The 15,549-nt window shown below is 40.1% G+C and overlaps 1 protein-coding gene across 11 annotated transcripts in view; it reads right to left on the bottom strand.

Annotated features, from left to right (window-relative positions):
* GNE (glucosamine (UDP-N-acetyl)-2-epimerase/N-acetylmannosamine kinase) overlaps nucleotides 1-15,549 on the bottom strand; it is a 72,845-nt gene that overhangs the window by 15,159 nt on the left and 42,137 nt on the right. For all 11 annotated transcript variants that reach the window (XM_058694913.1, XM_058694909.1, XM_058694917.1 and 8 more), the window contains 6 exons: nucleotides 13,130-13,581; nucleotides 11,628-11,780; nucleotides 9,301-9,513; nucleotides 4,746-4,833; nucleotides 3,792-4,002; nucleotides 252-381 (listed from right to left, as the gene is read on the bottom strand). In XM_058694913.1, the coding sequence (XP_058550896.1) occupies nucleotides 252-381; nucleotides 3,792-4,002; nucleotides 4,746-4,833; nucleotides 9,301-9,513; nucleotides 11,628-11,780; nucleotides 13,130-13,568 (1,234 nt within the window). In that variant the 5' untranslated portion in view covers nucleotides 13,569-13,581. The remainder of the gene's footprint in view (nucleotides 1-251; nucleotides 382-3,791; nucleotides 4,003-4,745; nucleotides 4,834-9,300; nucleotides 9,514-11,627; nucleotides 11,781-13,129; nucleotides 13,582-15,549) is intronic.

The raw sequence follows: 15,549 nt of genomic DNA, 5'->3' as shown, positions 1-15,549 counted from the left end.
CAGAAGACCATGGGGGAGGGGAAGGGGGGAAAAAGTTACAGAGAGGGAAGGAGGCAAACCGTAAGAGACTCTTAAAAACTGAGAATAAACAGGGTTGATGGGGGGTAGGAGGGAGGGGAGGGTGGGCGATGGGCATTGAGGAGGGCACCTGTGGGGATAAGCACTGAGTGTTGTATGGAAATCAATTTGCCAATAAATTTCATATAAAAAAGAAAACGAACATTTCTTGAATATGTAATTCACAATCTCACCTACTCCCAAAATTCTGCAGTTCAGTTTTACAGCTTCTGCTGCAGCTTCAACACACATCTGTAGGATTAAATTAATCCTCTCTTCATAGGTTTTAGGATTGAACTGAGTATACTTCTTGACAATTTCACCCTAAAAGAGAAAAAAACAAGCCCTGTCTCATTCATCTAAGCTAAGAAGCAGCCTGTGAATCTTCTGACCTTTTTCACGATACATCAGACTTCACTATAGGATAGAGAGTACTGTAGATTCAGAGGACTGCTCAGGAAGGGAGCTGCTCTGATGTGGGCCGGCCGTGGGGTATGTCCAAGTAGTTTCCTGAGAAACGATCCTGGCACATGGCTACTGAAGCAGCAACAGCTCACAGCAAATCACGGTGCCCCTCTTACGCATAAAGTCAGTGCTGGCTAATCACAATCTTCACAAAAAGGTCGTAGTTTACTCTTTCAGGCTGAAAAAACTTCCTTGCTTAAAAACTGAGGCACCTAAATATATATCCTAGGGAGGTAAGCGATGATCACCTCCCATAAGTGAAGCCAATAATGGCATGGTTCCAAAATGTTTAAATTACTGTGCTTTGTGATCTGTTTTAAAGCCAGTCAAGGAGAGTCTCTCCCAATTATGGTTTTTAAGTTTTTTCTTTGCTCTTCTCACTTGTGCATCATTTTGAGTAAATTTCAGAATAATGTTGCCAAACTTTAAAAAAATCCCACTGAAATGTTGACTAGAATTGTATTAAACTTGTAATTCAATTTGGAAAAGTGCTGACATTTTAAAAATACTCAGCATTCCCATCTAGGACACTTTTCAAGCCTTTACATTATTTGTTGAAGTTTTATACTTTTCTTCATATAGATAGATTGCGTAAGTTGTTAGTTTAGATGATTCTTACAATTTTGGTTGTTGTTCTGAATAGGCTCTTTCCCAATCTTTTGTTATTAATGGATTTTATCCATTTACAAGGGTTAAAGCAATCACTAATGATTGTCATTAAAAGGACACCGAAAGTGGGGCGCCTGAGTGGCTCAGCTGATTAAGCATCTGACTTGATTTGAGATCCACATCGTCAGACTCTGCGCTGACAGTGAGGAGCCTGCTTGGGATTCACTGTCTCCCTCTTACTCTGCCCCTCCTCCACTTAGGCACACACATGTGCAAAAGTAAATAAATATTTTTTTAAAAAGTAAACCTAAAGTTGTGTTTCTCAACCTTCAACAAATAGTGAACAAATAGTGATGCCCTGGACCCCACCTGCAGAGATTCAAATAGCCTGGGCATCTGTATTTTTTTTTAAGCTTCCAGGTAATGCTAATGGACAGTCAGGCTAACAAACACTCACCAAGAGGAAAACTCAAAAATCTGCCTAAAATTTCAGTAAGTAGAAAGTTACTGATCTTTTTAAATTTTATTTATATATCTTGAAAGAGACAGCACAAGCAGGGGAGGGGGAGAGAAGGAGAGATTGTGCTGTTTGTTCTTTGCTTTATCCCTTTGTGACTCCCCCAGAATTATGTGAAATAATGTTGCAGAAAACATTTCTTTTCTTCTTGATTTTAATAGGGATGTCCCTAGAATTTCACCACTACAAAGGGTGCTGACCACTGATACAGAATAGATCATCTTCAGGTTAAGAAAATCTTCTATTAATATATTTTTTTGACTCTCTCTCTGCCCCTCCCCCGTTCATGCTCTGTCTCTCTCTGTCCCAAAAATAAATTAAAAAAACGTTGGAAAAAAAAAAAAAAAAAGGGGGCGCCTGGGTGGCGCAGTTGGTTAAGCGTCCGACTTCAGCCAGGTCACGATCTCGCGGTCCGTGAGTTCGAGCCCCGCGTCAGGCTCTGGGCTAATGGCTCGGAGCCTGGAGCCTGTTTCCAATTCTGTGTCTCCCTCTCTCTCTGCCCCTCCCCCGTTCGTGCTCTGTCTCTCTCTGTCCCAAAAATAAATTAAAAAAACGTTGAAAAAAATATATATATTTTTTTGAATGTTTATTTTTGAGAGACAGAGAGAGAAAAGAATGCGTGAATGCAAGCGGGGGAGAGACAGAGAGAGAGGGGGACAGAGGATCTGAAGTGGGCTCCACACTGACACAGACAGCCCAGTGGGGGGCTCAAACTCACAAATGTGAGATCATGACCTGAGCCGAAGTTGGACACTTATCCAACTGAGCCACCCAGGTGCCCATTCTATTAATACTTTTTAAAGAGTATTTTTTACAAAGGAGACCACCGCTTCTTTTGAGAAAATTAGGTTTTGTTTTGCTCTATTTGATCCAAACAACTTTTTTTTTTTTTAACGTTTATTTATTTTTGAGACAGAGAGAGAGCATGAACGGGGGAGGGTCAGAGAGAGAGGGAGACACAGAATCTGAAACAGGCTCCAGGCTCTGAGTGGTCAGCACAGAGCCTGACGCGGGGCTCGAACTCACGGACCGCGAGATCATGACCTGAGTCGAAGTCAGACGCTCAACCGACTGAGCCACCCAGGCGCCCCTAAACAACTTTATTTTTTTAAACGTTTTTTATTTATTTTTTGGGACAGAGAGAGACAGAGCATGAACGGGGGAGGGGCAGAGAGAGGGAGACACAGAATCGGAAACAGGCTCCAGGCTCCGAGCCATCAGCCCAGAGCCCGACGCGGGGCTCGAACTCACGGACCGCGAGATCGTGACCTGGCTGAAGTCAGACGCTTAACCGACTGCGCCACCCAGGCGCCCCAACAACTTTATTTTTTAAGACCTTACTATTTTTCATGGACTCCTAAAACTTTATATATCCACAAGATTTCAGAACCTTCTCTGGTAGGCTTTTTTTTTTTTTTTTAAATCTTTACTCATTTTTGAGAGACAGAGCACAAGCAGGGGAGGAACAGATAGAGAGGGAGACACAGAATCTGAAGCAGGCTCCAGGCTCTGAGTTGTCAGCAGCATAGAACGCAACGCAGAGCTAGAATTCACCAGCCTTCAGATCATGACCTGAGGCGAAGTCAGATGCTCAACCAACTGAGCCACCCAGGTGCCCCTCTGGTAGGTTTATTCTTAAGTCATCAGAGATCTTTTAACATGAACAATTTAGTGTTTTTATGATGCTCTCTCAGTCTCTGTCAACACTGCTGATTTTTTGGTTAAGGGACTGAAGTATGCTGTACTCAACTAAAAATCATGTTCTAGAGGAGATGCAATTCCCTTCCCCATTTGCCGATGTCTTCCTCTGGATAATGACCGTAATCAACATGCTACATGCTGTTACCAAATATAGAATTCCAGGTCTCCTGGGTGGCAAGAGCCCTCTCTGGTGCCTAAGGTGTCTCCCATGGTTAATTCAAGTCTCACTAACTTGGATTCCCGGAGAATTTTATTTCTCTGAAATGTCAATAATTTGTAAAATATTGCAAGACAAACATTGTAATGGATCTAAAAGTCAATCCTGTGGGCAAATGATTATAAACTCTAATGTATGTTTCTAGTCCTACCTTCCAACCATACTTTAAAGAAAAGACCAATTATTTATATGAGGTATGAAGTTAAGACTTAGGAATTATTTTACCTTCATGCTGACTATTGCAACTCGGAGGTTTGTCCCACCGAGATCAACAGCCAAGGCACTTAGAGTTTCAAGAATATGGTCAATATCTTGAGAGATATTCTCCTTCACAGGAGGAAAGCAGAATTTCTTTTGCAGTGGCTCTTGGAGATCAATAGATTTGAGAAACTTCAAAATCCTTGGAACAGCATTTCCATCCCCATATATCTTTGAACTGCAGTATCAAAAAAGTCAAATTAAATGCTTCTCTCATACATGTGAAATGGTATGGAGGACACGGTACTAATAGAAACCAAGACTTCAGGTAATAAAGTTGTGCTTCTTCATTTTGAAATAACATCCGATATCTTTAGCATATTATCAACGGAATGTCTAACTCCACTGTTGGTTGAAATACAACTATTCCAGACTGGGATACCATTAACAAATGTCTCTATCAGCAAAGACAAATTACCTTTGTTAAGCCAATTTCAGAATATAACATAATTTGGGACAATGAATCTATTTATTTATTGCTTTTTAAACCTTTACATTCGTGAAGAAAAAAAAGTTATTTTCAGAATTCAAACATTTCAAACATCCAAATAAAGGAAAATCTCATTAATTTGAAACAGAAAGGTGAGCAGTCTAAATTAAAATGCTGAACTAGACTATTTTTAAAGAAAATCAGTTATTTTCTAATATTTATAAAAAGTCAAAGTAGGTTAAGGAAGTATTTCCTGGCAGAAGTGCTATATTAATTAACTGAGACAAATAAAAAACAGCTATCCTCCATTTGAACCCCTGGTAGAGTAATAGGGGTTCTATTGCCAAGCCCTGTCTCCCTGACAGCTAGGGACCCCTAGGGATATATAACAAAAGCTCTGTTAAAATGACTGAAGAATGATCACAGCTTAAAAACAGTGCCCACAGCTCCCCCTTTTAAATCACTTCTTTAGAAAGGGTATATATACTCACCAAGGGTACTGTTTGCCAAACTGAAGATGCAGTGCCTGTAGTATTTTGTCTTGGGTATCAGCATCCCGGACATGAAGGACATTCTCCCCTAGATGAACCCAGTGACACATTACAATGATTTGGAAGTGGAAATACCCAAAGAATAAAGAAATTAGCAATGTGTTGTGCTCATTATTAACCCTGAAACCCAGAGGACTTCAAATGAGTCTATCAGAGAAACATCGACTTTTCTCCTTTATACCTTTAAAGCACTTTCAACAAGATTTCCATGTACCAAATACTTAAGGACACTAGGGTCATTTATTCCCAAAAAGAATAAATCAAGTTTTTGTTGATTTACTGAAATAAATGATGTACATTAATCTAGTACCCACTTACCCCCCACCCCTCATCTAATCGTTCAGTGCGTCCCTTCTTTCAATCCACCCTGCTTTCCACCTACTCAGCCAGGTGTTCATCAGCAGTCAGGCCAGGTCGTTCCATTAGTCTATCAGCCAGTCAGCTGTTCAGTCACTTTTTCTCCATATATTTTCTGGCCAGTGCAATGGAGTAAATACAGTGAAAATGGCCATATTTTTCAACAGACCTAGCTAAGAAGAGAAGAGCTGGAAACAGGCATGGGGTTGAGGAAGGGGTTGGTTTTCAGACGTGAGAGGCAAAGGCATGTTTAAATGATGAGGAGGCTAAAGAATCATGGTAGAGAAAGGATACCCCTGAGGTCCCTGAGAAGGCAGGAAGGGTATGGATCTAGAACACGGGTAGAAGGCTGAGCAATGGGCAGGAAAGAGATGCCAACCCTTCCAATGTAAAGAGGTATGAAGGAAAGGATGGATGGACATGTGTTTATAGAAGTGTGGTGACAAATGACAAAGTACAAGACTGCCTTTGACTAAAGACCCGATGCCAGATCCAGTGTTCAATTCTTCTTTCACATTGTCCTTGAACTCTGAGCAGCGTTCAACACCATCTCCTGGAAACACTTTCTTTTCTGGGCTTTAATGCTATCACACTCCTGGGTTTCCTCTGGACTCACTGGCAACTCCTTTTCAGTCTTCCCACTGGCCCCCTCCTCCTCACCAGAACTCTAAATGCTGACTAGCTCCGGCAGTTGGTTGTGGATTCCATTCTCTTCCCTATTTACGTGTTACCCTGGTTAATCTCCTATAATCCCTTCATTTTATTAAAAAAAAAAATTTTTTTTTAACATTTATTTATTTTTGAGACAGAGAGAGACAGAGCATGAACAGGGGAGGGTCAGAGAGAGGGAGACACAGAATCTGAAACAGGCTCCAGGCTCTCAGCTGTGAGCACAGAGCCCGACGCAGGGCTCGAACTCACAGCCCTCACGGACCGCGAGATCATGACCTGAGCTGAAGTCGGCCGCTTAACCGACTGAGCCACTCAGGCGCCCCAATCCCTTCATTTTAAATGACATCTCTGGCAGGGTGCACCATTATCTCCATATCCTTTGTCTGTACTAGCATCAGAATTTTTAGCCAGGCATCTGATAATCCAGCTCAAGACTATATTCTTCACCTTCCCCTACTGCTAGCTGTGACCCTGTGACTATGTTCTGACAGGATACATGAAGAAATATTTGAAATTTACAGGTTGTGCTTTTAAAAGAAGGACATCTTCCCTCCTCTTCCTTCCCAATGACTAAAACGTGGACTTGATAGCAAGATTAGCATCCCTCAAGCAGACAGATGGAGGCTAAATTTCTGATAACCATGGAGTTATACCAATGAGAAACAAAGAAAATCCCACTTAGGCACTATTATCTTGGTTCTCTCTGTTACAGCAGATGAACTAATATCCTAAGTAAACAACATCCACGTGCCAATCACTCTAAAACTTCTATCTCCAACTCTGACTCTCCCTGGAACTATCTAGCTGCTTGTCTGCCATGTCCACTTTGATGTCTAATAGGCATCTCGAACTTAACACAGCTATTAGAAAACTCTTAATTGCACCCCCCCCCAATTGTGTTCCTCCCATGGTGTCCCCTATATCAGCAAAGAGTGCCCCCACTGCTCAATCCAAAAATCTGCAAGTTTCTTCCTTTCACCGCTCACATCCAAGCAGCAGCAAGTCCTATAACAATCCCCAAATCTAACTTTTGTCCCTTTCTGTTATTATCATGTACTCTAAGCCACTATCAACTCTCATATCAACTGAAATAACCTCTCAAGTAGTCTCCCTGCTTCCACTCCTGTCCCACCACATTCCACTCTCATAGAGCAGCAGAGTGGTTTTTCCAAAACGCAAGTCACATCGTGTCATCCTCCCATAAATGGCTTTCCATGATACTTGGGAAAAACCCCAGATTTTTTACCCTGGCTTACAAAGGTCTGCCTCCTTCTCTGACATCATCTTGTATCGCTCTTCCTCCCGCCCAGTACCCTCCTGCTACACTGGCCTTTTGCTGCTCAAATACATCAAGCTTGTTCCTGTCTTAGGGTCTTCTCACTGGCTGTTCCCTCTGCTTCTCTCTGATCCTCACACAGAGGATTCACTGTTACTCAGATCTCAGCTGAAGTGTCATCTCCTCAACGAGGCCTTCCCTGATGCAGTCTAATGTAGCCCGGCACATCACCTGCAGGTTACACCCTGCACACCACACATAAATTCTGACAGTCTTCTTTTTTTTTTTTTCTTTTTTGTCTATCATCTATCTCCCCTCCCACTAAAATGAAATTCCACGAGAGCTGAGCCCTTGTTAGTCTGGTTTACTGACAAATCCCAGTGCCTACACATACTAGGTGTTTATTAAATATTTTCTTAATGAATGGAGTCAAAAGAATTTCCATTCAGTGGTTTGTATTTTCTCTGTGAAGTGGGGAGCAAGGTAATATGTTAAGAACGAAAGGGGATATCAAACTCAATACCCAAAAAACAAATAATCCAGTGAAGAAATGGGCAAAAGACATGAATAGACACTTCTCCACAGAAGACAACCAGATGGCCAACCGACACATGAAAAAATGCTCCACATCACTCATCATCAGGGAAATACAAATCAAAGCCACACTGAGATACCACCTCATCACACCTGTCAGAAGGGCTAACATTAACAACTCAGGCAACAACAGATGCTGGCAAGGATGTGGAGAAAGAGGATCTCTTTTGCACTACTGGTGGGAATGCAAACTGGTGCAGCCACTCTGGAAAACAGTATGGAGGTTCCTCAGAAAATTAAAAACAGAAATACCCAACGACCCAACAATTGCACTACTAGGTATTTATCCAAGGGATACAGGTGTGCTGTTTCAAGGGGACACATGCACCCCAACGTTTATAGCAGCACTATCAACAATAGCCAAAGTATGGAAAGAGCCCAAATGTCCATCGATGGATGAATGGATAAAGAAGATGTGGTGTATATACACAATGGAGTATTACTCAGCAATCAAAAAGAATGAAATCTTGCCATTTGCGACTACATGGATGGAACTAGAAGGTATTATGCTAAGCGAAATTAGTCAGAGAAAGAACTAGAAGGTATTATGCTAAGCGAAATTAGTCGGAGAAAGACAAATACCATATGACCCATATGAGGACTTTAAGACACAGAACAGATGAACACAAGGGAAGCAAAAATAATATAAAAACAGGGAGAGGGACAAAATATAAGAGACTCTTAAATATAGAGAACAGAGAGTTACTGGAGGGGTTGTGGGAGGGGGGGATGGGCTAAATGGGTAAGGGGCATAAAGGAATCTGCCCCTGAAATCATTGTTGCACTATATGCTAACTTGGATGTAAATTAAAAACAAATAATAATAACCTAAGGGAAAGAAGACCTAAAGACAACAGAAAATTAGGGTAGCAATTACGAATAGAGAAAAAGCAGAGCTGAAACTAACCTCCTTGATTCTAGTCTTGTTCTTTTTTCACAAAGTCCATACATTTTTCCATTAGCTACAGAAATATATTTCTATGTATAGTATTAGAATTTGGACTACTATTAAAAACAAGATCTAACTCAATTAGCAAATTAATAATAAAATTTCTTTATCCTTCAGCTATTAAGGGGGCATCTTAGAGTTTTCATGCTCTAAACTACTCACTAAAAGTACTCTACTGTACCCAAAAATGAGACTAGCATTCATATACTTATAATATATTCAACGATTCTAACTTACCCACAGCCATCAAAGACCATAATCAGCTAAGAAACTCTTAGCTCTGATATTACGAAGACAATAAAAATAAATGTAGAGCCCTAAAAAAATTTGGTAATCACTTTGTGCTATTTATAGATTTTAGGCTACAACTGGTCATTAACCTCATTCACTCACTGATTCATAAAAATATATGCCAGCACTGCCTTGTAATAATTCATATACAGAATTTTAAAGATGTTACAGATGTATGAGGGGGAGCCAATACTTAATGCCTCTTCTCTCACCTTCTCCTAGCTACTGCCTACCATGGGAGGCCAAGTTACTAATCTGATTGGTTAGACAGCAGGGCAATGACCACACTGTGCTTGCCAGAGCCACTGCTTTCCTATATATCTCTAGATAGCTGAGACATGGACAAAGGTAAATACCTGTTTCTCTTCCAATCTGACGTGTTCCAAGATTAATCACAGGTGTTCCAAAAGCTCCAACCTCTCGTACTCCACAGCTGCTGTTCCCAATCATACAACCAGCATGGGCAACCAGCTGTATAAACTGGTCAAATGGGACGTGTTTAACTGCACGGAAGTTGGGATGATGCTCAATGCCCTTCTTCCGCATCACTCGAACCATCTCTTTGCTCCCTGTGATAATGAAAATCAACTGTTAAATGGTTTATGAGATTTAAAAAACCATTTTCACTGGCAAGTATAGCCCCACTTAAAGAAATTGTTCTATGCAAATGCACAATGGTTATTAGGGAGATAATAATTTTAATTACTGATCTTTCCAGGAATGATGAATATTTAAAATGTCTGGTCAGCTCTCTGCTTCAACTCATCTAGGAACATTAAACAGCATTCATCAAAGTAAACACCTCTTACTAATCCCCCAATAAAAGCCTTTACATTAAACAACAACTAAGAAGCAAGACTGGCCAACAGTCTCTCTCTCTCTTAAGCTGGGAGTTCCTAAATTGAAAGGTCTCGGGCTCCACACACCAAGCTGATTAGAGAGCCTCTGCCTTAGCTATGCTCATATTTACCCTAACAACTGCTCAACTGGATAGCATCCCTGATTACATGGACTAAACTCCAACAAAATGCATGTAGACCCTGATATTGTGGCTGGTATTTTATATTAAATGCAGGATTATTTTAAATGGTACAGGTGTATGAAGGGGGAGGCAATAATTAATGCCTCTCTGCTTGCCTCTTTACTCACCCTTTCCTAACCAGCATCTAACAAGGGAGATAAGGTTGCTAATCTTATTACTTAAGACAAGACCATGAGCACCAAACTGTGTTAGCACACCATATTTAACGGTGGGCAGAGCCACTGACGTAACAGAAGTTGGGCACACATGTGCTTTCTCTCTTTTTAACTTCCTCTATGTGGCAAGGTAGGTGACAGACTCAGGGTCTAACTCCCTACTGCAGGCCTGGCCACCTCTCTCTATATCCAGTTCTGCCAGAGCACATCAGTCATCAACTATAATTGTTGTAGTATTTAGTATGCCAGAAGGTAGTACTATTCTGAGATTCAGATTTAGGCTCACTGAAGGCTTTCTCTGGCCTTAAGCCTAAACCACAGACACTACTTCTATTCTCCTCCATTGGGGAATTGGGCACTAAGCCTCATGATGATAAATGGATGCCGTGATTCTTACTTCCCTAAAGTTCCTTGTGTTAATTTTGTCAAAATCCCTGCGAGGAGGAGACGGGCATGTAGCAGACATGATTTGGGCATTCCTGGGACCCTTTATTTTCACTGGGGAAAAATATCTCTAATTCTAAAGTGTGTACAATCAGGAAAGTATATTATAAACAGAGTATCGCAGACAATGAATATTGAATCAGAGATATAGAATTACATTACCAAATATTTATAGAAAATTTAAAGGGTTAGAAGAATCAATATTAACATTTTTGAAATACTAATGTTACCTGGATGAAACCTGGGTTGGGAGTTCTTCTTTTTTCCAACTAACATCCTACTTTGTTTCCCCTAATAGAAAAGATTATTCAAGAGACACTAAGAAGGATACTTTCAGAGTAAGATGCTGACATCTTGGTACTGCAGAGAAGGGTCCTGCCTCCTTTACCAAAAAATGCCTAAAAGCTCAGCAACGAGTGGTGTCAGCTAAACCAGTACTTGAAAATTCTGTAGCACCAGGCCCTGCTCTGCATTTCTCACTTATAGCTCACATTCCCATTAACCTGCCTAAGGTCTCACTAGCACCAAAGGCTACAGTACCATCCACCAGTAGGTGATCAACCAGGTCAGGCTTAAGGACAAACTGGTTGGGGACTCCAGATCTAAACTGCCTGTGCTCAAGATTAAGGTATAGCTAATATAAATAAGGGAACAAGAAATAACAGTAAGGGCTATTTTATTGCACTCACTCGGATCATTACTTTCCTAGAGATACCCTTTCACTTTCTAAGGTTTGTCTTTTAGCTACTGCATTTTCTCATTGGTGGAAACTGGGGGACAGAGACTAAACTTGGAACTACAGTGGAGATTAGAGAAGACTTGTTTTAAGTATTTCTTTCTTTCCTACCCAGTTTCTATCAGACTTGGCAAAAACATCACAAACTTCAATCTACTACAAAATTGGTGACCCCCTAAAAACCGGAATGCATTTCAGAATACAGTGGCCTTCAATGATAAGATAATATAGGAGGGGCAGTCAAAAGGGGACATAATAGAAACATAAAATCAGAAAAGGAGGTGGCATAATTTCATTTCCAATTACCTGCATCAATGTTTGGAAACAGAACTAGGGTCCGCTTGTTAAATGAGATAAGCGCATCCAATGTTAATTCAAACATTTTTATGGAATGCTTAATGTCAGTGGTCACAGGGTGCTGTAGCGCAACAATGTAATCTTTAGATTTTACATCATCACCTGTTTAAAGAAAATCAAACCACGTTGCTTCATTAGTTAAGAATCTTAAAGAGGAAGAAGCAAATTCTAAAGCGTTAAGACCCCAAAGTCTGTGTTTTCAAAAGTTCTAAGGAAAAAACAGTTTGTCACATTCCAGGTAGAGTATCTGGACATAGGATCAAACACTAAGAACTTGGAGCGCCTGGGTGGCTCAGTCGGTTAAGCATCCAACTCTTGATTTTGGCTCAAGTCATGATCTCACAGTCCTGAGATCAAGTTCCGAGTTGGGCTTGGCACTGGATGTGGACCTTAAGATTCTCTCTCCCTCTCTGCCCCTCCCTGTGCACTCTCTCTCAAAAAAATAAAAATAAAAAAAAATAAAAAAGTAAGAATTTAGAGCACCAAGTCCAAGAATCCAGCAAATTTTATAAAGGTGCTTGCTACCATAAACAAAACCTCTAACTTTAAGTAGCTGTCACTAGAACCCATTGTTTTAAAACCCAAAATAGTTCAGGGGCACCTGGGTGGCTCAGTTGGTTAAGCATCTGACTCTTGATTTCGACTCAGGTCATGAGATCAAGCCCCAAGTCAGGCTCTGCACTGACAGCATGGAGCTTGCTTGGGATTCTCTCTCTCCCCGCCTCTCTCTGCCCCTCTCCTGCTCACATGCACACTCTTGCACTCTCTCTCTCTCTCAAAATAAACTTTAAAGTAAATAAGTAGGGGCACCTGAGTGGCTCAGTCAGTTGGGCATCCAACTCTTAGTTTCAGTTCAGGTCATGATCTCAGTCTGTGGGATCAAGCCCCACATTGGGCTCTGCACTAACAGCATGGAGCCTGCATGGGATTTTTTTCTCTCCCTCTCTCTCTGCCCCTCCCCTGCTTCTGCTCTAAGTAAACATTAAAAAATAATAATAAAAATAAATTAATTAAATAAAATCCAAAATATTTCAAAGCATTAGAAAAATGTAAATCTTCTCCATTTCTAGCAAATTACCAGCAGTATTAATGAATCGATGAAACTCAAGATTACTTTAAGGTGTAAACATGATCTCAGGGTTCATGAGTTCGAGCCCCACATCAGGCTCTGTGCTGACAGAACGGAGCCTGCTTGGGATTCTCTCTCTCCCTCTCTCTCTGCCCCTTCCCTGCTCACACGTGGGTGTGCACTCTCTCTCAAAATAAGTAAAAATAAAAACTTGAAAAGTCTCAGAGAGGTGAAGTCATGCCATAAGATGAGATCTATGAACTAAAACTTTAGCCTTCCGATTTCTAATGGAATATTCTACCTACAACGGTTTCTGAAAGAACTGAAACATACCCAACACCGACAAAAACAACCATCAGAGTGAATACAGTTTGATACGTACCTAACCACATCCGAATGATGCTCATGTAGTCTTTGTTCTTGGCAGAGAGAAGTTTGTCATAGGAAGGGCAGCCTGCCAGAAGGATGCGATCATGGTCCTCACACATGGATATCAGGTGCTGCTCTGCACTTCGGGTGCAACACACATGATAATGAGCCAGTTTTGTTATGGCATGTCTGATAGAATCGTCAATGGTCCCACTGACTTCTCCCCCTTCAATATGAAGGATTCGGATATTCATCAAGGCAGCAGAAGTAGCCAGAGCCAGGGCATCAAATCTGTCTCCATGAACAATCATGATATCAGGCTTCAAACGATTAAGGACATCTGGTAGCTTCACTAGGGCCAGGCCTACTGACTCCACCATGGCTGCCTCATCTTCCCCCCTAACAATCGTGTGTAGCCTGGTGTTAATGTCAAAGTCATCTTGTTCAATCATGCGATATGTGTTCCTAAAGCAGGAAAGAAATAAAGATATGAGAGCATGTTCTTCAACACAGGACCATAAAAACATATGAAAAACCAATCTAAGAGCAGCCCTGAAGGGAGAAATATTTTATAAAATGTACTTGTTAAAATAGACAAACTGAGGTGTAACTTACACACAAAAATTAAAAAGCATAGATCATTAATGTACAGATCCCTTGATTATCTTACATAAATACCCCTATAGCTACTACCCAGATCAAGATATAACATATCCAGCACCCTCACTAGTATCTCACTAGTGTCTCACTAGTGTCCTGGCCAATACCTGGGCACTCAGTGTATTGGGGGAGAATTTTTTTATTAAAATAGAAACCAAAGTTTTTGGTGGTTGACTTTTCTCTTTCTCTTTTTATAAGTTTTTTTTTTAAAACAATACGCTACCTAATTTTTAAAAAATGTTACTTATAAAAGAAAAGCTCATTTTTTATTAAAAAATAGGCAATCAGGATCCCTGACATGTCACTACACTATAAATTTCTGAATGATGGAAATTCTCTTCTGAATTTGTACTGTACCATTAGTGCAGCATAATTCTGAATGGGCTGTAAATGTAGGTTTTACAGCATTAAATTGGCTATAAAATGTAATTTCATGTCTGTTTCATGCTTTAGTAACAATAGCAATTCTCAGTGCCTCAAAGTTTCCTGTCTGTTATGACTGATTTAAAAAGATATGGTTTTTAATAAACATATAATAATGTAATTCTGTATAATTTTTCAAAATCTGTATTTTTAAATTGGAAAATATAGAAAATTATCCTCCCTAAACCTACCACTCAGCAATATCAGTGTAATCATTTTTATTTCTTTTTTCTTGCCATTTTATGCATGATACCTTAACATGGGGAGAACACACACAATTTTATAATCTATTTAATCCATTTCATACAATATTTTCTCTGATCATGAAAGATTCTTTACATACATCATTTTACATCATGTGGATGTGCTAATAGTCATTTTACAGATTCCTTGGAATTTTCCTACACAAACCATCATGTTGTCTCTAACAACGGTCTTTACCAGATTGAGTAATTTCCCTTCTATTCAAAGTCTGTTAAGAGCTTTTATCATAACTGATTTAATTTTGTCAAATGCTTTTTTGACCTCTCTTGAGATGATCTGGTATTTATTTCCCCTTTATTCTGTTAATATGTGAATAACACTGATTTTCAAATGTTCTATCAGTCTTGATTTCCTGAGATAAACCTACTTGGTTATGATGTATTAGCTGTTTTTTATATTGCTGAATGTGATTTGTTAATATCTTGTTAAAAAATTTCATGTCTATGGGGGCACCTGGGTGGCTCAGTCAGTTGAGCATCTGACTCTTGACTTTGGCTGAGGTCATGAATCACAGGGTGACAGGATCGAGCCCTGCACTGGGCTCTGTGCTGAGCATTTAAGGTCTTCTCTCTCTTTCTCTCCCCGACCCCCACCCACATGCTCTCTAAAATTTAAAAAAAAAAAAAAAAAAAATATATATATATATATATATATATATATATATACATGTTCATAAGGGATACTGGTGTAATTTTTTTTTCCTACAATGTCTCTGTCAGGTTTTATTATCAAGATTATGCAGATTTTATAAAACAATCTGGGAAAGTTCCCCTCTCGTCTATTTTCTAAAAGAGTTTATGTACGATTGGTGTTATTCCCAGGGCGCCTGGGTAACTCAGTTAAGTGTCTGACTCTTGATTTTGGCTCAAGTCATGATCTCACGGTTTGTGAGTCTGAACCCTATATTGGGCTCTGCACTGACAGCATATCGTCTGCCTAAGATTCTTCTCCCTCTCTCTGCCCCCTCCCTCACTTGTGCATGCTCGCTCTCTCTCTCTGAAAAATAAACTTAAAAAAATTTTTTTAATATAGAAGAATTTTGGTGTTATTTCCAAACAAAGGGGGAAAAAGAGAAAAAGACAAACC

The sequence above is a fragment of the Neofelis nebulosa genome, chromosome 12 (genome assembly GCF_028018385.1).
Source record: "Neofelis nebulosa isolate mNeoNeb1 chromosome 12, mNeoNeb1.pri, whole genome shotgun sequence".
NCBI lineage: Eukaryota > Metazoa > Chordata > Mammalia > Carnivora > Felidae > Neofelis > Neofelis nebulosa.
Note: the sequence above shows the minus strand (reverse complement) of the source record. Positions and strands in the feature narration are given on the sequence as shown.